Here is a 23,752-nt window from a genome sequence, read left to right as displayed (position 1 = left end):
CTTTCTTAATGTAGTAAAATTTACTTTTTTTTTTTTTTTTTGAGACAGTTTCACTGTCACCCTAGGTAGAGTGCAGTGGCATCCTCATAGCATCATAGCTCATCATAGCAAGCGCAAGTGATCTGCGGGACTGACTATAGTCTTTTACCACCATACCTGGCTAATTTTTAAAATTTACTATTTTTCTCTGGATGCAACGGCTCATGCTTGTAATCCTGGGACTTTGAGAGCCCAAGGCAAGAGGAGCTTGAGCTAGAGGGAGACTCTATTTCTACTAAAAATAGGAAAACTTGCTGGGTTAGTTATGGTGGGTGCCTGTAGTCTCAGCAACTCAGGGGCTAAAGCAGGAGGATCGCCTGAGCCCAGAAGTTTAAGGTTGCTATGAGCTAGGCTGATGCCACAGCACTCTGATCTGGGTAACAGAGTGAGACTTTGTCTCAAAAATAATAAATAAAATTTACCGTTTTAAAGATTTAAGTGTAGTTCAGCACCTGTAGCTCAACAGCTAGGGTACCAGCCACATACACCGGAGCTGGTGGATTCAAACCCAGCCTGGGCCTGCCAAACAACGACTGCTACAACCAAAGAATTGCCAGAAGTTGTGGCGGGTACCTATAATCCCAGCTACTTGGGAGGCTGAGGCAAAAGAATCTTTTAAGCACTCAGTACTGAGGGTGACATTATTATAATCTAAATAAAAATTAAGATTTAAGTGTACAGTTCAGTGGCATTTAGTACATTCACATTTTTGTATAGCCATCACCAGTGATCATTGCTAGAACTTTTTCAGCTTCCCAAACTCAAACTCTATACCCATTGAACAAAAACACTCCACTGCTCCCTTCCCTAGCCCCTGGCAAACCCCATTCTTACTCCTACGAGGTTATTTTCAGACTCAGTTTCTTCTCTCATTTAATAAAATAAGAGGGCATATTGCTGATAAATGGGATTGGTTCTTACATACATAGAATTGAATTTATTGTAGAGAAAGGTATCTGAAAATGGGATGCTGGAAAGAAGAGGTGGAGACACAAAGCATACGAAGGTTTTCCTATCAGCATCCTATCTACAGAGCTCAGCAGCCCTGCCATGGATCTGCCCTATTCTTTCGCATCAAGAAGTTGATCTTTCGAGCCATTTCCATGTTATAGATCCGCCGGCAGGTTTCGTAACTTTCTCGTTGTCGCCGGCGGCATGGCTTCTCATAGTAACGTCGACGCTTGATGTCCTCAATGAGCCCATCCATGGTGAGGATTCTGGATAGAGACAGGCAAGGTTAGAAGCTTGGGCTCATTAATTATTCTTTGCCAGCTTCACAGATGGTCAGAAGTCTATTGACCAGACCATGGGTACTTATAAAAATGGTAGTGAGATTGGGGCGGCGCCTGTGGCTCAGTCGGTAAGGCGCCGGCCCCATGTGCCGAGGGTGGCGGGTTCAAACCCGGCCCCGGCCAAACTGCAACCAAAAAATAGCCGGGCGTTGTGGCGGGTGCCTGTAGTCCCAGCTACTCGGGAGGCTGAGGCAAGAGAATCACCTAAGCCTAGGAGTTGGAGGTTGCTGTGAGCTGTGTGAGGCCACGGCACTCTACCGAGGGCCATAAAGTGACACTCTGTCTCTACCAAAAAAAAAAAAAAAAATGGTAGTGAGATTGGGAGGCTGAGGCAAGAGAATTGTTTAAGCCCAAGAGTTTGAGGTTGCTGTGAGCTAAAGATGCCATGGCACTCTACCAAGGGTGACCAAGTGAGATTGTCTCAAAAAATAAAAAAAGTTCCCCTGGTGATTTAATGCACTGCCATGATTGAACAACTGACTCTTGACACTACTGACTCCTAAATCCTTATTTCTAGCCCCCATCTCAGAGCTAAACTAGCATTTCTAACCACCTCAAGCCCTACACAAAACTGAATTTGTCATCTCCTCAAATTTATTCTACCTTAGTATACAAGAATTACAATAGTGTAACAGGTACACAGATAAGGGAAATGCTGCTATACTACATAGAAGCACACAAGAGAGGCATTTAACCTGGACTTGAAAACAAGGTGGTTATGAAGGCTTCCTAAAGGACAACTTATCTAAGTGAAGGATAAGTAGGTTGCCCTATTTCTATTCTCTTTCCCTATACCAATTATTGTCTAAAACATAAATGAGATCATGTCACTCTGGTGCTAAAAATCCTAACTTACAGAAAAACCTAAGTCAGTAAATTCTGGATTTGTCTGCACACTGTAATCAGCTGGGTGGCACCTGTGGCTCAGTCGGTAGGGCACCAGCCCCATATATACTGAGGGTGGTGGGTTCAAACCCGGTTCAAACCCTGGCCAAACTGCAACAAAAAAATAGCCAGGCATTGTGGCGGGCGCCTGTAGTCCCAGCTACTCAGGAGCCTGAGGCAAGAGAACACTCTACCCAGGGCAACAGCTTGAGACTCTTGTCTGAAAAAAAAAAAAAAATCCAAACTTTAAGGCTACACCCCAGACCAATTAAATCACCATAGAGAAGGAAAGGCACATTGGCAAGTTTTTAAGTTTCCTACCATAGTCCAATGTAAAGACAAATTTTAGAACCACTGAACTCAAAGCTCAAACTATCATACCCTATCTCTAACAACCTGCTATATAAAGCCTATGCTCTAGTCACACTCAAGTATGTGCAATTCTAAGCAGTGTACATACTTTTTTTTTTTTTGTAGAGACAGAGTCTCACTTTATGGCCCTCGGTAGAGTGCCGTGGCCTCACACAGCTCACAGCAACCTCCAACTCCTGAGCTTAAGCGATTCTCTTGCCTCAGCCTCCCAAGTAGCTGGGACTACAGGCACCCGCCACAACGCCCGGCTATTTTTTGGTTGTAGTTCAGCCGGGGCCGGGTTTGAACCCGCCACCCTCGGTATATGGGGCTGGCGCCCTACTGACTGAGCCACAGGCGCCGCCCCCCCCTTATTTTTTTTTTTTTAATTTTTTTTTGACACACAGTCTCAAGCTGTTGCCCTGGGTAGAGTGCTGTGGCGTCAATAGCACACAGCAACCTCAAACTCCTGAGCTTAAGTGATTCTCTTGCCTCAGCCTCCCAAAGTAGCTGGGACTACAGGCACCCGCCAAAACACCCGGCTGTTTTTGTTGCAGTTGTCATTGTTGTTTTAGCTGGCACAGGCCGGGTTCAAACCTGCTGGCCTTGGTGTAATGTGGCTGGCACCCTACCCACTGACCGATAGGTACCACCTACTGTTTTGTTTTTGGAGACAGAGTTTCACTTTGTTGCTTCCAGTAGAATGCCATGGTGTCATAGCTCACAGCAACCACAAACTGTTGGGCTCAAGTGATCCTCTTGCTTCAGTCTCCCATGTAGCTGGGAGACATGGAGCTGGCACCCATCACAACACCCAGCTAGTTTTTAGTGTTTTAGAGACAGGGTCTCGCTTTTTGCTCAGGCTGGTCTTAAACACCTGAGCTCAAACAATCCACCTGGCTGGGCCTCCTAGAGTGCTAGGATTATAGGCATGAGCCACTGTGCTTGGCCTACATACTATTTTTTATCTTTGCTCATGATCTTCCCTTACTTGGAATATCATTCCTTTCTTTTTCTACCTGAGGAAATCCTACTTGTTCCTCAGCAGCCTAAATATCACATCTGTAAATTGTTCCAGATAAAATCAATTATTCATTTCTGTCGATCACAAAGCACAATAATTACCAGTTTAGCATGCAGTAGTCATCAGGAAAGATTATTAGAGCACAGAACGCTTTGTCACCTCCAGTTTCTGTAGGTCTAGCGGGGGAACCCCAAGAACTCGCAAGGGCAGTTTTTTTTTTTGAGACAGTCTCACTATGTTGCCCTTGGTAGAGTGCTGTGGCATTACAGCTCACAACCTCAAACTCTTGGGCTTAAGCAATTCTCTTGTCTGTGCCTCCTGAGTAGCTGGGACTACAGGTGCCCACCACAATGCTTGGCTATTTTTTTGTTGTAGTTTAGCAGGCCCCGCTGGGTTCAAACCCTCCAGCCCCAGTGTATGTTGAGCTACAGGCCCCAAGCTGGGCAGTTTTTTTATTTTTATTTTTGAGACAGAGTCTCAAGCTGCTGCCCCAGGCTAAGTGCTATGACATCATAGCTCACAACAATGTCAAACTCCTGGGCTCAAGTGATCCTCCTGCCTCAGCCTCCCCAGTAGCTAGGACTACAGGTGTGCACAATGATACCTTGCTAATTTTTCTTTTTTTAGTAGAGACAGAGTGTTGCTCTTTTTTTTTTTTTAGACAGAGTCTCATATGTTGCTCTTGGTAGAGTGCTGTGGCATCACAGCTCACAGTACCCTCAAACTCTTGGGCTTAAGCGATTCTCTTGTCTCAGCTTCCCAACTAGCAGGGACTACAGGCACCTGCCACAGTTTTTTTTTTTTTTTTTGAGACAGAGCCTCAAGCTTTCATCCCTCTGGGTAGAGTGCCGTGGCATCACAGCTCACAAGCAACCTCCAACTCCTGGGCTAAAGCGATTCTCTTGCCTCTGCCTCCCAAGTAGCTGGGACTTACAGGTGCCTGCCACAACGCCCAGCTATTTTTTGGTTGCAGCCATCGTTGTTTGGCAGGCCCAAGCTGGATTTGAACCTGCCAGCTCAGGTGTATATGGCTGGGGCCTTAGCTGCTTGAGCCACAGGCACCGAGCCCACACTGGATATTTTTTATTGCAGTTGTCATTGTTGTTTAGCTGGCCTGGGCCGGGTTCGAACCTGCCAGCCTTAGTGTATGTGGCTGGCACCATAACCACTGTGCTACGGGCACTGAGGTCAAGGTGGTCTGAAACTTCTGAGCTTAAGCAGTCCTCCCACCTCAGCCTCCCAAAGTGTGGTATGAGCCACCTGTCCTGGCCAGATCTTGGATTTCTGTTAAGTTCCCAAGTGGTGATGTTGCTGGTGGTCCAGAGAAAACCTATAACATAGCACACCATTAATGCCTTCTATAGCAATGATCAGACACTGGGCTTTGTGGCAGGCGCTTGTAGTCCTAGCTACACAGGAGGCTGAGGCAAGAGAATCGCCTAAGCCCAGGAATTGGAGTTGCTGTGAGCTGTGACGCTACAGCACTCTACCTAGGGCGACAAAGTGAGACTCTTATCACTAAGAAAAAAAAAAAGTCAATCATTGATGGACAAAAGTCCACAGATAAGGTATTAAGTTACCTTACAATATATGCAATTCTTGCTGGGGGAGGTGGCTCACACCTGTCATCCCAGCTCTGTGGAAGGTGAGACTGGTGGATCTATTGAGCTCATGAGTTCAAGACCAGCCTGAGCAAGAGCAAAACTCCATCTCTAAAAAATAGCTAGGCATTGTGGCGAGAGCCTATAGTCCCAGCTACTAGAGAGGCTGAGGCAAGAGGATCGCTTGAGCCCAAGAGTTTGAGTTTGCTGTGAGCTATAATGCCATGGCACTCTTACCGGGGCAAGAAAGTGAGACTCTGTCTCAAAAACAGAACAATATATGAAATTCTTGAAGATACTAGCTCAGAAAGCTTCAATAAAATTACCTTTGGTAGGATGACACATTGGACTTTAAACAGCATTTTTTTCTTTTTTTTAAGAGACAGTCTCACTTTATCGCTCTCAGTAGACTGCCGTAGCATCACAGCTCACAGCAACCTCCAACTCCTGGGCCTAGGTGATGTTCCTGCCTCAGCCTCCCAAGCAGCTGGGACCACAGGTACCGGCCACAATGCCCAGCTATTTTTGGTTGCAGTTGCCATTGTTGTTTTAGCTGTCCCAGGCCAGGTTCGAACCTGCCACCCTTGGTGTATGTGGCTGACGCCACAATCACTATGCTATGGGCACCGAGCCTAGACAGCATTTTACTTCCATGATCCCAAATGTAAGCCTATGAAATTGATTAAGTAGATATTTTTATAGATTAGGAAACTTAAGTTCAGAGAGGCTGACCTGCCCAAGATCACCAAATGGAACTGTATGTAGAATTAGTTCTTTGGTGAAATGCTCAACAATAGTATTCTATTTCTTGGCTGGGCGCAGTGGCTCATGCCTGTAATCCCAGCACTGGGAGGTTGAGACGGGTGGATTGCTTGAATTGAAGACCAGCCTGAGCAAAAGCGAAACCCCATCTCTCCTAAATATAGAAAAACTGAGGCAAGAGGATCTCTTGAGCCCAAGAGTTGGAGGTTGCTGTGAGCTATGACGCCACAGCACCCTACCAAGGGTGACAAAGTAAGACTGTCTCAAAAAACAAAAAAAACCCTGTCCTAAGGCCGGAGCTCAGTGGCGAGCTGGAAGTGGCACAGCTACAAAAATAAAAAGAATAAAATAATATAAAATAAATCTTATCTGAACAAGTTTCTGGCCAATAAATAAATAAAATAAAGTAAAATGAACCACCAAGGTTCAGAAGACAAATTCAGTGTCCATGGGCAAAAGGTACTGAGGGAGGGAAGACCTAGGCTAGACTCCTCAATCAGAGTAAATAGGAAATGGAAGCTAAGACAACATGGCACACGAAGGGGAAAGAATGATGTAAACACATAAACATTTATTTCTGGGTAGTCCGTATTTATTATTATTTAGTGAAGGTTACCTTTTGGACTAGATTTGCAGGGGTGTACAACCTTTCTTTTTCTCTGCTGCACATTGGAAAAATAAGAGTTGTCTTGGGCCACACATTAAATACACAAACACTGATGAAACCTGATTAGCAAAAAAATACTCCATTCATACATTTCATATCTGACATGATAAGCAAAAAAAGTCCTCACAAAACCAGCATGCAACCCAGGTTAGACACCCCTGGACTAGAAAGAGGTATATTGCAGAAAATACGAAAAGAAAAAAACTGGATAGGCTCGGAGCCCATAGCTCAATGGGTAGGGTACCAGCCACATACACCAAGGCTGGTGGGTTTGAGCCCAATCCTGGCCTGCTAAACAGCATTGACAACTGCAACCAAAAAATAGCCTGGTGCTGTGGTGGGTGCCTGTAATCCCAGCTGCTTGGGAGGCTAAGGCAAGAGAATTGCTTAAACCCAAGAGTTTGAAGTTGCTGTGAGCTTTGACACCATAGCACTCTACCGAGGGTGCCATAGTAAGACTCCATCTCCAAAAAAAAGAAAAAAGAAAAAGATTGGATATATAACATAAAAAAGACAAGGAGACTGGATTTGAGGGACTATACAAAAAAAGGACAGACCCTGAATATGATTATCACCTAGGAACAGAAGCCTAGTGGAATGACAAAAAATAGTTTAAAAGTAGGTTTAAAGAACAGTGTAAGAGAAAGGAGTTGAGACACGTAGGAACCCTACTGGAGTTCCAAAAAGTTTTGAAATAGTGGTGATCATTTTACCACGTAAATGTTTGTATTGTCCGGCAAAAAGGCAAGGATGAAGGAAGGGAAAGAACAGACAGAACACAAAGAGGGGTTGGTAAATGGTGTCCTATGGATGTTCTAATTACTTACAAAACACAGACAAAATACATCCCAAAATGCGAAGTGAGGATCCCCTCCCTTACCCTGTACCTTCTAGTCATCCTAAGCACAATTATCTGCAAATGTTCCAGAGTCCCTACAATAAAGGCATCTGCTCAACTTCATCTCTAATAAAAAAAGGACGTAGCAAGTGCTTTGCAGAACTCAAGAAGCAAATTGGGGGTGGGGGCGTGTTACTAATGATGCTTCCGCTTCCAAAAGTAGTTCAAGGACTAGCAGACCAAGAGCTTTAGAGTAAACAGATCAGTCTGGAGTTTGGGCGCCTGGCAACCTAATACTACAGGAGAAACCAGCTGCCAGTTTTAGTGAAATTCAACTGATTATGTAAAAGGAACCAAGCTGCCTGGAGAGGGGAACGGGGGTGGCAGACTCACTTGTCAGTATAGCCAACCTACGTCAGGACTAACGTGTATGCAGAAGGACTCAATGGACTCAGAAGCTCACCCACCAAGAGTAAAAGGGGTCAACTGGGCTCGCTTCCAGTATGCCTGCCTTTCCATGCATGGAGGCGGGCCAATCACACAGGGCTTTCCAGTAGCCTCCACTCTCCACCTCCTCATTCCAGCGCACTAATAAGGGCCCCGGTTATATAACAGACATTTTGTGGCAGTTTCATTGGGCAGACAAAATAAACTGTTTCCTTTGTAAGACTCCCTCTGTGCTCCAAACAAGGTAAAGCTTTAACGACCTCCCTTTCCTCTTATTTGTGCTCCTACCTGTGCTAATTAGACCACAGAATAAGGAACTTATTTTAAAACTACCGACTATGAGAAAGCTGACAGAGAAATAAGGAGAAGACTGGGATGCGAAAGTATACAGAAAAGCTGGAAAGAGGACATTTGGGAAAAGCAGAGAACAAGAAGAAAATTCCATCAGTCAGAAAAGAATGTGGTTAACGGTCAGGAAGACTTAAGACCAGGACACTTCTTTGCAGACTGCTCACATGTAAAAGCCTTAAAGTTTTTGCCTAGAAAATTATTCTAAAAACAACATATTTGTTCACTTTCCCCCCTAAGGCTAAAATGCACAATTTATAGACAAATATCTAACACTCCAAGATAAAAAAAAGAATATGATGGCTTGGTGCCTGAAGCTCAGCCACTAGGGCGCCAGCCACATAACACCAGAGTTGGTGGGTTCAAACCCAGCCCAGGCCTGCCAAACGACAACTACGACCAAAAAATAGCTGGGCATTGTGGCGGGCACCTGTAGTACCAGCTACTTAGGAGGCTGAGGCAAGAAAAACGCTTAAGCCCAAGAGTTTAAAGTTGCTGTGAGCTGTAACGCCATGGCACTCTATCCAGGGTGACAAAGTCAGACTCTGTCTCTTAAAAAAAAAAAATGCAGTTTACTACAGAGTGAATCTAAATTGACCAAGTATTCTTCCTAAATATTATAGAAGTCACTACCATGATACACTTCTAAGAAGACTCCTTTCAACCAATATACTTCTTGCACTGGTTTCCTAGATGATCTCAGCCACTAAGTTCCAATGGAAGCCTAAAAGAGATCACCACACTTCATTCTCTGAGTCTATGGGTCTTGAACTCTTCATTTATTTTTGTTAACTACCCCTCTTCTTTCTGATCAAATTATTTTCTTTAATCCCTTTAATCCCAGCCAGGAGTTGGAGGCTTCAGTGAGCTCTGATCATGCCACTGCACTCTAGCCTGGGCAGCAGAGTGAAAGTGTCTCAAAAAAATTTTTTTAGGGTGGCGCCTGTAGCTCAAAGGGGTAAGGCGCTGGCCCCATATGCCAGAGGTTTGCGGGTTCAAACCCAGCCCTGGCCAAAAACATAAAATTTTTTTTTCAATTAAAAAAATAAAATTAGAAGCCGGGCGTTGTGGCAGGCGCCTGTAGTCCCAGCTACTTGGGAGGCTGAGGCAAGAGAATCGCTTAAGCCCAGGAGTTGGAGGTTGCTGTGAGCTGTGTGATGCCATGGCACTTTACCTAAGGCCATAAAGTGAAACTGTCTCTACAAAAAAAAAAAAAAGATAATAGCAAATGTATAATGCCTAATATATATAGAACACCGTTCTAAGCACTTTATATGTATTAACAATCCTCACATCAACCCTATGAGGTGAGTTCCACTTTACAGAGGAGGAACCTGAAGAAGAGAGACATTGGTCAAGTGTGATGGCTCATACCTATAATCCTAGCACTCCAGGAGGCTGAGACAAGTGGACTGCTTGAGTTCAGGAGTTTGAGACCACCTTGAGCAAGAACAAGACCCCACCAAAAACAGAAAAACTAGGTGGGTACTATGGTAGCCACCTGTAATCCTAGCCACTCAGCAGGCTGAGGCAAGAGGATCGCTTGAGCCTATGAGTTTGAGGTTGCTGTGAGCATGACACCACAGCACTCTACCCAGGACGACAGAGAGACTAAAAAAAAAAAAGATGTTAAGTAGTTTACCAGACATCATGAGGCTATTAGGTGGAAGAGCTAGATATGAACCAGGCAGTCTGTGCTCTTAACCAGTAAGTTATGCTGCTTCATTTATGTAAGAAAATTACTGGCTCGGCACCTGTGGCTCAAGTGGCTAAGGCACCAGCCACATACACCTGAACTGGTGGGTTCGAATCCAGCCCTGACCCGCCAAACAATGATGGCTACAATCAAAAAATAGCCGGGCTTTGTGGTGGGTGCCTGTAGTCCCAGCTACTTGGGAGGCGGAGGCAGGAGAATAGCTTGAGCCCAGGAGTTGGAGGTTGCTGTGAGCTGTAATGCAATGGCACTCTACCCAGGGCGACAGCTTGAGGCTCTTCTCAAAAAAGAAAATTACTTTTAGCCAGGCGCAGTGGCTCATGCCTATAATCCCAGCACTTGGGAGGCTGAGGTAGGTGCGCTGCCTGAGCTCACAGGTTTGAGACCAGCCTGAGCCAGAGTGAGACCCCTGTCTCTAAAAAATAGCTGGGCATTGTAGTCCCAGCTACCTGGGAAGTTGAGGCAAGAGAATCACTTAAGCCCAAGAGTTGGAGGTAGCTCTGAGCTTAAGACACCACAGCACTCTACCAAGGGTGACCAAGTGACTCTGTGTCAAAAAAAAAGGGAGGTGCCTATGGCTCAAGGGGTAGGGCACTGGTCCCATATGCCGGAGGTGGCGGGTTCAAACCCAGCCCTGGCCAAAAACCACAAAAATAAATAAATAAATAAATAAAAAGAAAAAGAAAATTACTTTTAGGCTATAGCTTGGTCAAAAGCATAATATTAAAGCTGGCTGGATGCAGTGGCTCACATCTGTAATAATAGCACTCTGGGAGGGCTCAGCTAGCTTCCTGAATAGCGGGGACTATATAGGTACCCTCTACAATGTCTGGCTAGTTTTTCTATTTTTAGTAGAAATGGAGAGTTGCTCTTGCTCAGCCTGGTCTCAAACTCTTGAGCTCAAGTAATCCACCTGCCTCAGCCTTCCAGAGTGCAAGGATTGAGATTATTCTCAATTACAAAATTACTTCCATAATTATTTCCATTTCCAGAAAACAACAGTAAATAATCTAATATAGAGCAAGAACACTGCTCTAAAAAGATGTTTTATACTCTCTCCACCACTCAATAATTGTGTGACCCAAGAAATGAAATCTGTCTTAAAAACATAAGGCAGAGGGCCAGCTCATATCTCTTTGCTACATTTTTTTTTTTTTTTAAGAGAGGGGGCTCTTGCTACATTGCTAAAAACACAAGGATACCCTACAGCCTTGAACTCCTGGGTTTAGGAGATCTTTCTCAGCATAGTGGCTGTGACTAAGGTACACCATGCCTGCCTTACCATTTTTTTTTTTTTTTTGGAGACAAGAGTTTCACTTTCTCACCCTCAGTAGAGTGTTGTGGCTTCCTAGCTCACAGCAACCACAAATTCTTGGGCTTAAGCGATTCCCTTGCCTCAGCCTCCTGAGTAGCTGGGACTACAGGCTCCTGCCCAATGCCCAGCTATTTTTAGAGATGAAGTCTTGCTCTGGTTCAGGCTAGTCTTTTTTTTTTTTTTTTTTTGTCGAGACAAGAGTTCTACCCTGTGCCCTGAGCAGAGTGCAATGGCCTCGTAGCTCACTGCAACCTCAGACTCCAGCTATGGGCATCCTGCTGCCTCAGCCTCTGAGGCCGCTGGGATTACAGGCGCTCGCCACAGCACCTGGCTGGGTTTTTCCATTTTTTTCATGAGTTGGGGTCTCACTCTCGCTCAGACAAGCCTCTAATTCCTGAGCTCAAGCAATCCTCCTGCCTCAGCCTGCCACAGTGCTGGGATTACAGGCATGAGCCACCGTGCCCAGCGAGGCTGCTCTTGAACCTGTCAGCTCAGGCAATCCACCCAGCCTCCCATGTTGGGATTACAGTCATGAGCCACCGTGCCTGGCCCAACTTTTTTTTTTGTTTAAGAGACTCGGTCTTGGCTTGGCACCCGTAGCTCAGTGGTTAGGGCACTGGCCACATATACCAGGGCTGGTGGGTTCAAACCCAGTCCAGGCCGGCTAAACAATAATGACACACAAAATAGCCAGGCGTTGTGGCAGGTGCCTGTAGTCCCAGGTACTTGGGAGACTGAGGCAAGAGAATCACTTAAGCCCAAGAGTTGGAAGTTGCTGTGAGCTGTGATGCCACAGCACTCTACCAAGGGCAACACAGTGAAAAAAAAAAAAGAGACTGTGTCTCACTCTGTCACTCAGGTTGAAGGGAAGTGGCATCATCATAGCTCACAGTAACCTCAATCTCCTGGGCACAAGCAATCTTCCTGCCTCACCCTCCCCAACAGCTAGAACTATAGGCCAGCACTACCACACATGGCTAAGCAGTAAAAGTTTTTGAAGGGACAGTGTTTCTGTTTATGTTGCTCAAGCTAGTTTTGAAATCCTGACCTCAAGCAATCCTCCCACCTCAGCCTCCCAAAATGTACCTTAAGATTTTTTATAATTCAACTCAAAAAGCAATTGTTTTTCTAAACCTTATTTCACACTAAAGCAGTGGTTCTTAACTGTACTGTATTAAAGGGCCATGGCATTAGGAAGGTTGAGAACCACTGCACTAGAAAGAGAAAACAATGAATGAAGCATGCCAGAAAGTCAAAATGCTTACAACTGATAAGAAGAGAAAGCTAAGTATTTTCATTAATATTCTTACTCTCAATCACAACATTATAACATATACGCCTAAAATATGTTATTGTCCTTTATTTGATCAATAACTCTGGAAGAAAAATATATGTGATAGTCAATCGTGAAATTTCAGAAACTTAAACAAATAGTGAGGGAGTTGTTTTAAGGTGGTAATTAGGAAGACATTTTACCTGCAATACTTTTTTTTTAAATTTTCTCTATACATATACGTGTGTTTATTTGGTTTCCACTTCTTGCCTTCACAAAATTAAAAAAGCTTAAAATTTAATAACGATAACTGTTTAAGATAAGGACTACAAACAAAAACCTCGTAAAGAATGAATGAAGATAAATACATTCAGAAAAGAAATCGGATGATTGCTGCAATGAAATATTGAGCAATAATAATAACAATGCAAAAAAAGTAACATTCATGTTGTCAGATAGAGTATGTCTATCATAGAATGCTTTGGCTCTAAGGTTCAGTATGGAAACATCAGTTAACTTATTTTTTTTTCCAAAGTCTCAAAAAATAGATGATTAATATTTATAAATAAAAATAAAAGATAATTTCAAAAGACAGATCATGCCAAATCTTATAGACAACAGGAAAAAGAAATACTTCAAAATCATTCTACTTCATCTGGATACATCTAATATTAAAATACTTTAAATAATGTCCTAATATGCAGAAAAGAAAATACAATTATGATGTGAACACTACGAAGAATTCAACTTGTATTAACAGACTGGAAAGAAATATGTATTTAGGGCTCGGCACCTGTAGCTCAAGCAGCTAAGGCACCAGCCACATACACCAGAGCAGGAGGGTTCGAATCCAGCCCAGGCCCACCAAACAACAATGACACAACTACAACCAGGGGTTGTGGTGGGCGCCTATAATCCCATCTACTTGAGAGGCTGAGGCAAGAGAATTGCTTAAGCCCAAGAGTTGGAGGTTTCTGTGAGCTGTGACGCCACTGCACTCTACCAAGGGCAACAGCTTGAGGTACTGTCTCAAAAAAAAGACAAATTGATTCAAGCATCAATAAGATACAAGAGAAAGATTTGAGGTAAAAAATGAACTTAATGTTAGCATTTATGGGTGAAAAGGGTTCTATTATGAGATAAACTGAAGACCCTACTTCTATTAAAAGAAAATGTGCGGGAGGCGCCTGTTGCTCAAAGGAGTAGGGTGCTGGCCCCATATACTGGAGATGGTGGGTTCAAACCTGGCCCAGGCCAAAACTGCAAAAAAAAAAAAAAGAGAGAAAATGTGCATGTGAAAGAGAGATTGGCTTGATTTTAGAGAGAAACTATCAGAAAAATAATGTCCTACTTAAGAAAATTTAGAGAGATGCTATCAATAATATGCAATCCCTATGCAATGACAAGTTAATAAAAATGCATAAGTAACTTTAGCAAAACAAGCCCCAAATTTTTATGTCAAAAGTCAATTTTACATAAGGCAGTTAGGAATAATACCAGTTACAGTTTTGCTAGTGTTGAGAGAAAGTCTCTAATTTCTATTACCTGTAAGAATAGTTAACAAATCCAATTAGTTGAAAGACTCAGACATTTTAGTTTTGGTTCAGGTCTAAAGTAAAAATTTCAAACTAAGGGCTAATCAGGACATCTGGGCTGCTCGTGGGTCATGCCTTGTCCAGATGTCCTATCTCAAAAAAGTGAATTTAAACGTTTTAAAATCCAACTTAATGCAGGGGTTGCACCAAGCAGTGCTTAGATACTTTAAATATATATATGTATATATGTAAAGCATATATTACATGTAATAATATATATTACTAATATTAATATATTAAATATTACATATTTAAATGTATGTATATATTTAAAGTATCTAAATACATATTTAGATATATATTTTATTAATAATATAAAATAATACATTATATTATAAATAAGTACACATATATAACTCAAAGTATATAGCTCGACCTAGTTAAGAGTTCAGTTGTCGGGGCAGCACCTGTGGCTCAAAGGAATAGGGTGCCGGCCCCATATGCTGGAGGTGGTGGGTTCAAACCCAGCCTCCGCCAAAAACTGCAAAAATGCAAAAAAAAAAAAAAAAGAGTTCAGTTGTCTTCTCCAACTCTATTCCAAAGCTGAAAATGTGTTCCTTAAAGCAATCCAACAAAATTCATTCACTGAATTTAATAATTCATTCAAGAAATATTGTTGTGAACCCTCTAAATATAAGTTGCTATAGAAACTGTTAAACAATACGAAATAAATCAAACCATTTAAAATAGAAGAAAACGAGGCAGTCTGTGGCTTCATGTATTTACTAATATTATCTGTTGTCAAAAATTTTGAAGGCCTTTTGTGAATAATCATGTCAACTATCTGACCTGCTTTTGGATCTGACTTGCGACATGATTAAAAAGGCACTGTTGGGCAGTGCCTGTGGCTCAAGGAGTAGGGTACTAGCCCCATATACAGGGAGTGGTCGATTCAAGCCCGGCCCCGAGCCAAAACTGAAAAAATAATAATAATAAAAAAAGGCACTGTTGCCCTCCAGTGGAAAAAAGATTTAAATAATTATGCAGTGGGCCCCACCTGTGGCTCAAAGGAGTAGAGCGCCAGCCCCATATGCCAGAGGTGGCGGGTTCAAACCCAGCCGGCCAAAAACTGAAAAAAAAAAAAAAAAAATAATAATAATAATAATTATGCCTTGACCTTATGGAGGATGCATTTAACTCTTTTGTATGGGGATGTTTTAAAGATTAGAACTACATATTTAGCAACTATATACTATTGTGTCAAAATTTTATGTTTATCTTTTTGTACAATAAATGATGTTAGAAGTCAAAAAAAAAAAGAAGAGAAAGCTAAGGAACTTTCTGCTTGCGAAATGAGGGGTAGGCATTATTATGGTCTTTCTACATCTCTCTCTCTTTTTTGTTTTTGAGACAGTCTCACCTTATCACCCTCAGTAGAGTGCTGTTGCGTCAAAGTTCACAGCAATCTTCAACTCCTGGGCTTAGGTGATCCTCTTGCCTCAGCCTCCCGAGTAGCTGGGACTACAGGTGCCTGCCACAACGCCCTGCTATTTTTTTGTTGCAGTTTGGCGGGGCTGAGTTTGAACCCTCCACCATCGGTATATGGGGCTGGTGCCTTACCCACTGAGCCACAGGTGCTGCCGGGTCTTTCTACATCTCTTACCTAGCATTCAAAACTTTTCTAAATAGCTAGACTCCAGCCAGTTTATTTCCATTTATGTATTTTTGCTGATGCTGTACCCCTCCTCATCTCTCCATTGCTTCCCCAAGATCCTAATCTTTTTTTTTTTTTTGAGACAGGATCTTGCTCTGTCTCCTGGGCTCAAATATAGTGGCGTCATCATAGCTCACTGCAACCTCAAACTCCTGGCCTCAGAGAGCAATCCTCCCACCCTAGGACCATAATATGAATTCATCTCTTTCACTAGCCTTGTGCCACATCTGTCACTACTCCTGCTTTCTATTTACCATGTACTACATTCTTCTTTTCTAGCAACTTCACACCCTAATTTTCCCTTTGGGCTCTTTTTAAAGTCTTGGGTAGAGGGCGGCGCCTGTGGCTCAGTCGGTAAGGCGCCGGCCCCATATACCGAGGGTAGCAGGTTCAAACCCAGCCCCGGCTGAACTGCAATAAAAAAAAAAATAGCTGGGCGTTGTGGCAGGCGCCTGTAGTCCCAGCTACTCGGGAGGCTGAGGCAAGAGAATCGCTTAAGTCCAGGAGTTGGAGGTTGCTGTGAGCAGTGTGACGCCACGGCACTATACCGAGGGCCATAAAGTGAGACTCTGTCTCTACAAAAAAAAAAAAGTCTTGGGTAGAATTCCTCACCAAAGAAACCAATGGTTGTCGAATAAGCTTCATGCAGTTAGGTTTAGGAAGAATTTCATATTTAAGATAAAGTGTGAGGCTGAGAAGTTTCAGAAGACTGTGAACACTTGGGCTGACACTTGTTGGAGAATGACCTATGACAGGAGAAAGGAGAAAATAACCACCGCACATCCCATAGAGCTGGTGTTGGCATGATTCTGGTGCCATAACAGTTACCTGGTTAGGGTTCTGTATGCACCTTCCACGTTCTCTTCTTGTACCATCACGGTCCTAGCAATGAACTTGAGATGTTTTGCCATGACCTTGGATTTACTCTGCAAGACCTAAAGGATGACGAAGAAACTAGAAAGAGAAACAATATAATACACAGTTTACCGAGCGGCTTATTCGGGATCTGGAAATGCAAAGGACTCTGTGACACGTGAGAGGGGGCACATGGAAGTTTTCATATCCTGTAAAGTACGCGCGAATCGTTATCAGGACTCCCGCGTTCTCTTTGCTAATACAAACTCTAGCATAGGAAAGAAAAGAGATGGTAGCAGCGCGTCACCACGAAATCTTGCGTTGCCGCGCATTGGAGGACAGGAGCAGCAAGGACGCGCTGCGCAGGGCCCCAACTATCGCACACAGCTCCAAGAGCGTTTGGACTGGGAGTCGAGAAAGGAGACGACAGCGCGCAAACTTGCCTCTCTACATGAGCACCCTCATCCTCCCAACCTGCACAAGAGCCTCACCCTGCGCTCAATACCCAGAGGAATCGCAGCCTTCGCGCGGCCGGAAGCGGAAACTACGGAAACCCCAGCGCGACGTATTTGCAGCCGGGGCTAATGGGAGAAAATGGTGCGTGGAAACCATGGCAATGGCCTTTCTGGCGTCCACTTCCGTACCCAGAGATCCCTCCCCCACTGCCTCTACACCTGACAAAGCAAAGTACTCCTTCATTTAACATTTCCCAGAAATACGAAAAAGTAGCCAGGCGTTATGGAGGATCGCTTGAAACCATGGAGTAAAACTGTCTCAAAAAAAAAAAAAAAAAGCCAACACCCCTCCGCCACTGTTCCCCGGAACAGGTTCCTCGCTTTCTCATGGAGCCATAGTCCCTCCGCCCCTGAGAAGATCAGCCCATTTTCACACCCCTCAAACCTAACCCCTAGTAGATATTTAAGCCATTTCTGTTTCTAGATGGAAAATGAGAGAAATACGGGAAGCTTCCTGTTTTCAGAAAGGACGGACTCTGGCCTCTCTGAACAAAAAACAGTTTCACATCCATCCATCCATCCCCTGCTTAAAAACTTAAGAAAAGGGGCGGATGCAGTGGCTCATGCTGTAATCCTAGCACTCTGGGGAGCTGAAGCAGGTGGATTGCTTTAACTTGGGAATTAGAGACCACCCTGAGCAAGACCCAGACCCGTCTCTACTAAAAACAGAAAAATTAGCAGGTGGTGGCAGGAGCCTGTAGTCCAGCTACTCAGGAGGCTGAGGCAGAAGGATAACTTGAGCCCAGGAGTTTGAGGATGCTGTGAGCTAGGCTGATGGCATTATAGGCTGGGGCAACAGAGTTAAGACTGTTGTTCTCAACCCCCACCGAACCTCCCCAAAAAAGTAAGGCAAGGAAACATCATGTACATACTGTAAGTTTCCTAAATCATCTTTCCAGGCATTTCACTAAATAAAGTAAAAATCCCTAAATAAAGATATGGAAGGCCAGGTGCTACATAGCCTGACTTAGCGCTTCAGGAGGCCCAGACAGGCCCACTCACTTGAGACCAGAAAGTTCGTGACTAGCCTGAGCAAGAGAGAGAGACCAGGTCTCTACAAAAAACAGAAAACTTAGCTGGGGTAGTGGCACACAAGCTATGTAGGTGGATCGCTTGAACCTGGGAGTTTGAGGTTCCTGTGAGCTGTGATGAGGCCTCAGCACTCTAGCCCAGGGACATAGAGTGAGACCTTATATCAAAAGGGGGGGGGGGAGGGAAACAGCTGCAGGATTCAAAATCAAAGCCTCTTTTATACCAGCTTCTATGCCATTTGCCTGCTAGTAAGAACTGGTGGAAATATTTCCTTTTTACTTTTCATATGTATTTAGACAGTCTCAAGCTGTCACTCTGGGTAGAGTGCCATGGCATCATCATAGCTCTCAGCAACCTTCAACTCTTGGCCTTAAATGATCCTCTTGCCTCAGATTTTTTTTTGTTGTTGTTGTTGTTTGGCATTTTTAGTAGAGACAGGGTATCACATTTGTTCAGGCTGATCTCGAACCTATGAGCTCAAGCAATACACCCACCTCAGACTCCTAGAGTGCTAGAATTACAGGAGTGAGCCACTGTGCCTGTCCTTCCTTTTTATTTTATATTTATTTTTGGCCGGGGCTGGGTTTGAACCCATCACCTCCGGCATATGGGACCGGCGCCCTACTCCTTGAGCCACAGGAGCCGCCCTATTTATTTATTTATTTATTTAATTTATGAGAGTCTTGCTTTTTTGCCCAGGCTACACTGTTACAGAATTAGCCTAGTTCACAGCAACTTTTTTTTGCAGTTTTTGGCCAGGGCTGGGTTTGAACCCACCACCTCTGGCATATGGTGCCGGTGCCCCACCCCTTTGAGCCACAGGCACGGCCCAGGTTCACAGCAACTTTAAACTCCCTGAACCCAAGTGATCCTCCCGCCTCAGCCTCCTGCGTAGAAACTACAGGTGCCCAACACCATGCCTGGCTAAATTTTCTATTTTTATTTTATTTATTTATTTATTCATTTATTTTGAGACAGGCTTTCACTATGTCACCCTGGATAGAGTGCTGTGGTGTCGCGGCTCACAGCAACCTCAAACTCTTGGGCTTAAGTGATTCTCTTGCCTCAGCCTCCCAAGTAGCTGGGGCTACAGGTGCCCACCACAACGCCCAGCTATTTTTTGTTGCAGTTGTCATTGTTGTTTACCTGACCTGGGCTGGGTTCAAATCTGCCAGCCTTGGTCTATGTGCTGGTGGCCGCTGAGCCTAATTTTTCTATTTTTAGTAGAGACAGGTCTTACTGGTCTCAGACTCTTGAATTCAAGCAATTCTCCCTACTCCGCCTCCCAGAGTGCTAGGATTACAGGCATGAGGCACCATGCCCAGCCTCCTTTTTAATTTTTTCTTCACTGTGGGGACAACCATCCTTTTATTCGTACTCTTACTTCTACATATCCACATATGGTTATTCACTTAAGTTCAGATCTAATGGCTGTAGGAAAAATGTACCTCTTCTAGAGCGCAAACAACACACACACACACTAGTTGTTGCACAAAAATTTAAGCCTGTTTTGTAGTAAGTAGGTTCAAAGTACCAAAAGGCCACTAGACTGGGACATCATCAATCTTATCAACAAATTTTTATTGAATGCCTGCTTTTTTTTTCTTTTTGAGACAGAGCCTCAAGCTGTCACCCTGAGTAGAGTGCTATGGCATCACAGCTCACAGCAACTGCCAACTCCTGGGCTCAAGTGATTCTCCTGCCTCAGCCTCCCAAGTAGTTGGGACTACAGGTGCCCACCACAATGCCTGGCTATATTTTGGTTGCAGCCATCATTGTTGTTTGGGAGGCCCAGGCTGGATTTAAACCTGCCAGCTCGAGTGTATGTGACTGGTGCCTTAGCCGCTTGAGCCACAGGCGCTGAGCCAAATGCCTGCCTTTTTTTTTTTAGAGCCACGAGTCTCACTTTATTGCCCTCAGTAGAGTGCTGTGGTGTCACAGCTCACAACCACCTCCAACTCCTGGGCTTAGGCGAGTCTCTTGCCTCAGCCTCCCGAGTAGCTGGGACTACAGGTGCCTGCTCAGCTATTTTTTGTTGCAGTTTGGCTAGGGCCAAGTTTGAATCTGCCACCCTCTGTATATGGGGCCAGTGCCCTTACCCACTGAGTACAGGTGCCACCCTGAACGCCTGCTTTGTCTAAGGTACTGCTGATACCAATGCCAGTTGGACCACTAGAACACATTATGCAAAGATAACATTATGCAGTAAAACAAGGTAGTATATAATAAATTCAAAAGAAATTATATAGGCTACAGCATAATATAGTGGAAAGTGACTGGATTAGAAGTCAGGAAGTCTGACTTCCAATATACCAATTCTGATACTCATTAGACAAATTACATGAAACCAGAGGTCTGCACATTACCACTTGCAGTTCAGATCCAGCCCCACCTCTGCTTTTGTAAATAAAACTATTGGAACCCAGCCATATTCATTGGTTTATGTATTAGGCATGTTGCCGATGGGCCACAATGGTGGAATTGAGTTGTTACAACAGAGATATACACTAAGATATTTCCTATTTGGCCCTTGCCAGACTTAAACTCCATTTCCTCCTTTCTAAAATGGAGTTATCATCTGTCATGTGAGTCTCACAAAATATATCATGGGATAAAATATAAAGATACTTTGAAAGAAAAGAAGGAGGAAAGTAATATTTTTGAGAGCCTACTGTATACCAAATCCTGTACTAGTTGTTTATGCACACGATCCCATTTGATGGAGTAAAGGGCCAAACACTGAGCATACATATCATGTCGAACAGAAAGAATGGTAAGGATGGACTTGAGTTAGTCATTGAAAGAGGGTTGGATTTAAATAACAGAAGCAGGAAAAGCTAGGCAAGATGAATAGTGTGAAGAAGAGCTTAGAGGCAAAAAGGTGTACAGTGTTTAGGGGTTAATAAAAAACTGCAACAGAAGGACTATGCAGGGGAACAGAGGAAGAAATAGAGAATTTGACTAAAGATTTTGGACTTTCTTCTCAAAGTATTGGGGAGCCACTGAAAGATTTGAACAGGGAATGACATACAAAGCCCTGTTCTAGGAAAATTAATCTGGTTGTTAGTGAGAAGGAATTAGAGGTAAGAGAGATCATTGCTATAATAAAAGTATGGATCAGAGTGGTGACAATGGAATGGATAGGAAGAAACAGATTTTAAAAAGACATCCCAAATAAAGAATAAAAAGGAATTGATATGGGTGGTGCCTGTGGCTCAAGGAGTAGGGTACCGGCTCTGTATACCGGAGGTGGCAGGTTCAAGCCTGGCCCCGGCCAAAACTGCAAAAAAAAAAAAGAAAGAAAAAGAAAAAGAACTGATGATGACCAAGTGGCACCAAGTTTTAAGCCCAGTTATCTGGAAAAATGATGGCACCATAAGTAGCACTAACAGAAGAGGAGACTGCAAAAAGAAAGACATATGTAAAGGAAGTTTGGTGACCCCTGGAAGATGCACCAGACTGGAAACCAAGAGTTCCATCCTGCATATTCCTTATTTATAAAACGAGGTTAGGTTGAATGAGATATACAAATGGTGTATCTTGGCTCTAAAGTAATGAAATTATCAGTAATTTTTTTTTACAGTTTTTGGCCAGGGCTGGGTTTGAACCCGCCACCTCCGGCATATGGGGCTGGCGCCCTACTCCTTTGAGTCACAGGCCCCGCCCAAATTTTCAGTAATTTTTTTTTTTTTTTTTTTTTTTAATTTGGCCAGGGCTGGGTTTGAACTCGCCACCTCCGGCATGTGGGACCGGCGCCCTACCCGCTGAGCCACAGGCGCCGCCCAATTTTCAGTAATTTTTAAGTGTCAGCAATATGTAAATAGAACTGTCCAATAGAAATTTAAACATTCACTATCCCATCTCAGAGGAAAGGTTGGGATTAAAAATGAAGCTTTATGGTCTTCTAAATTGAAGCAATAATTAAAGCCATGAAAAAAGATAAAAAAAAATTTTTTTTTTGAGACAGTCTTAAGCTGTCACCCTGGGTAGAGTGTCATGAGCTCACAGCAACCTCAAACTCTTAGGCTTAAGTGATTCTCTTGCCTCAGCCTCTCAAGTAGCTTGGACTACAGGCACCCGCAAAAACGCCCAGCTATTTTTTTAGTTGCAGTTGTCATTGTTTGGCAGGCCTGGGCTAGGTTTGAACCTGCCAGCTCTGGTGTGGCTGGCGCCCCAGCCACTGAGCTACAGGTGCCAAGCCAAAAAAGATAAAATTTTTAAGTGAAATAATGTGGTCAGAGAAGGGAGAAAGGGGAAGGGGGGGCACAGTGTGTGACACACCACTTAGGGGTGGGCCATTATTAATAGAGGGACTTCAGGCAGCACCTGTAGCTCAGTAGTTAGGGTGCCAGCTACATACATCAGAGCTAGCGGGTTCAAGCCCAACCCGGGCCTGCCAAACAACGACAACTATAACCAAAAAAATAGTTCAGTGTTTGTGGCGGTTGCTGTAGTCCCAGCTACTTGTGAGGCTGGGGCAGGAGAATGGCTTGGGCCCAGGAGTTTGAGGTTGCTTTGAGCTGTGACACCACAGCACTCTACTGAGGGTGACATAGTGAGACTCCATCTCAAAAAAAAAGAAAAGAAAAAATAGAGAGACTTCACCCAGCAAACACAAGTGGTATAACCTGGCTCATTGTACCCTCAATGATTCCCCAACAGTAAAAAAAAAAAAAAAAAAAAAAAATATATATATATATATATATAGTCATATATATATATATATATATATATAGTCAGAGGAAAGGGCCAAGGCCTGAGCCTAGGGGGGCACTCACACAGGGGAATACCTCTGGAGGTAGTGAAAGTGGAACTGCTGAGAGACCTAGAAGTTGCTGCCAGATAGGTCTAAGAGGAGGATTAGGATAGCATGCTATCATAGGCAAGACCAAAAGTATCAAATGATACAAAAAGCATGAAGCACATACTCTTTGTAAAATGTTTAGCTGTTGATTATCAGGTGGAAATTATACCCCAATACCGATTCTGTGAGTATATCAGTCTTTTTGAAATGTGCAACCAAGTGAAAGCAGTGGAAGTTGGGCTGCCAGGGGTTAAGGATTGAGTATTTATAAAAAGGAATCAGAAAGAGTAACATCAGACTACGTTGTCAAGAATTATGGAGAGGCTTGGCTCTTGTAGCTCAAGCAGCTAAGGCGCCAGCCACATACACCAGAGCTGGCAGGTTCGAATCCAGCCCAGGCCTGCCAAACGACGACGACAACTACAACCAAAAAAATAGCTGGGCATTGTGGCAGGCACCTGTAGTCCCAGCTACTTGGGAGGCAAAGGCAAGAGAATCGCTTAAGCCCAGGAGTTTGAGGTTGCTGTGAGCTGTGATGCCACAGCATTCTACCAAGGGCAATAGCTTGAGGCTCTGTCTCAAAAAAAAAAAAAAAAAAAATTTATGGAGAAAAACAAAATTAGAGAAGAGAAAGAGGACAATCAGGCTCAAGAGATGCTTTTAAGGTGGGGAATCGGGCAGCGCCTGTGGCTCAGTCGGTAAAGGCGCCGGCCCCATATACCGAGGGTGGCGGGTTCAAAC

The 23,752-nt window shown here is 43.8% G+C and overlaps 1 protein-coding gene across 4 annotated transcripts; it reads right to left on the bottom strand.

The window, feature by feature from the left end:
• Positions 1-906: 906 nt before the first annotated feature.
• Positions 907-17,256, bottom strand: MRPS21 (mitochondrial ribosomal protein S21). 4 transcript variants are annotated; one of them, XM_053590811.1, is made up of 3 exons: positions 17,104-17,128; positions 16,634-16,740; positions 907-1,256 (listed from the first exon to the last, which is right to left on the bottom strand). In XM_053590811.1, the coding sequence occupies exons 2-3, from the start codon at positions 16,714-16,716 to the stop codon at positions 1,076-1,078; spliced, it is 264 nt and encodes an 87-aa protein (XP_053446786.1). In that variant the 5' UTR covers positions 16,717-16,740; positions 17,104-17,128; the 3' UTR covers positions 907-1,075. The 4 variants fall into 4 exon arrangements, with proteins under 4 accessions (XP_053446786.1, XP_053446783.1, XP_053446782.1 ...); XM_053590808.1 differs by lacking the exon at positions 17,104-17,128 and adding an exon at positions 17,152-17,226 and having other exon boundaries at positions 908-1,256; XM_053590807.1 differs by lacking the exon at positions 17,104-17,128 and adding an exon at positions 17,152-17,188 and having other exon boundaries at positions 908-1,256; positions 16,634-16,759.
• Positions 17,257-23,752: the final 6,496 nt, after the last annotated feature.

Source organism: Nycticebus coucang, chromosome 5 (genome assembly GCF_027406575.1).
Source record: "Nycticebus coucang isolate mNycCou1 chromosome 5, mNycCou1.pri, whole genome shotgun sequence".
In the NCBI taxonomy this organism is placed as follows: Eukaryota; Metazoa; Chordata; class Mammalia; order Primates; family Lorisidae; genus Nycticebus; species Nycticebus coucang.
Note: the sequence above shows the minus strand (reverse complement) of the source record. Positions and strands in the feature narration are given on the sequence as shown.

Bases quoted from the DNA above. Each gene is read 5' to 3' on its own strand.
- MRPS21 (XM_053590810.1), bottom strand. From the start codon at position 16,716: ATGGCAAAACATCTCAAGTTCATTGCTAGGACCGTGATGGTACAAGAA. The intron at 1,257-16,633 runs GTAACTGTTATG...GTCTCTATCCAG, and splicing joins GCATACAGAACCCTAACCAG to AATCCTCACCATGGATGGGC.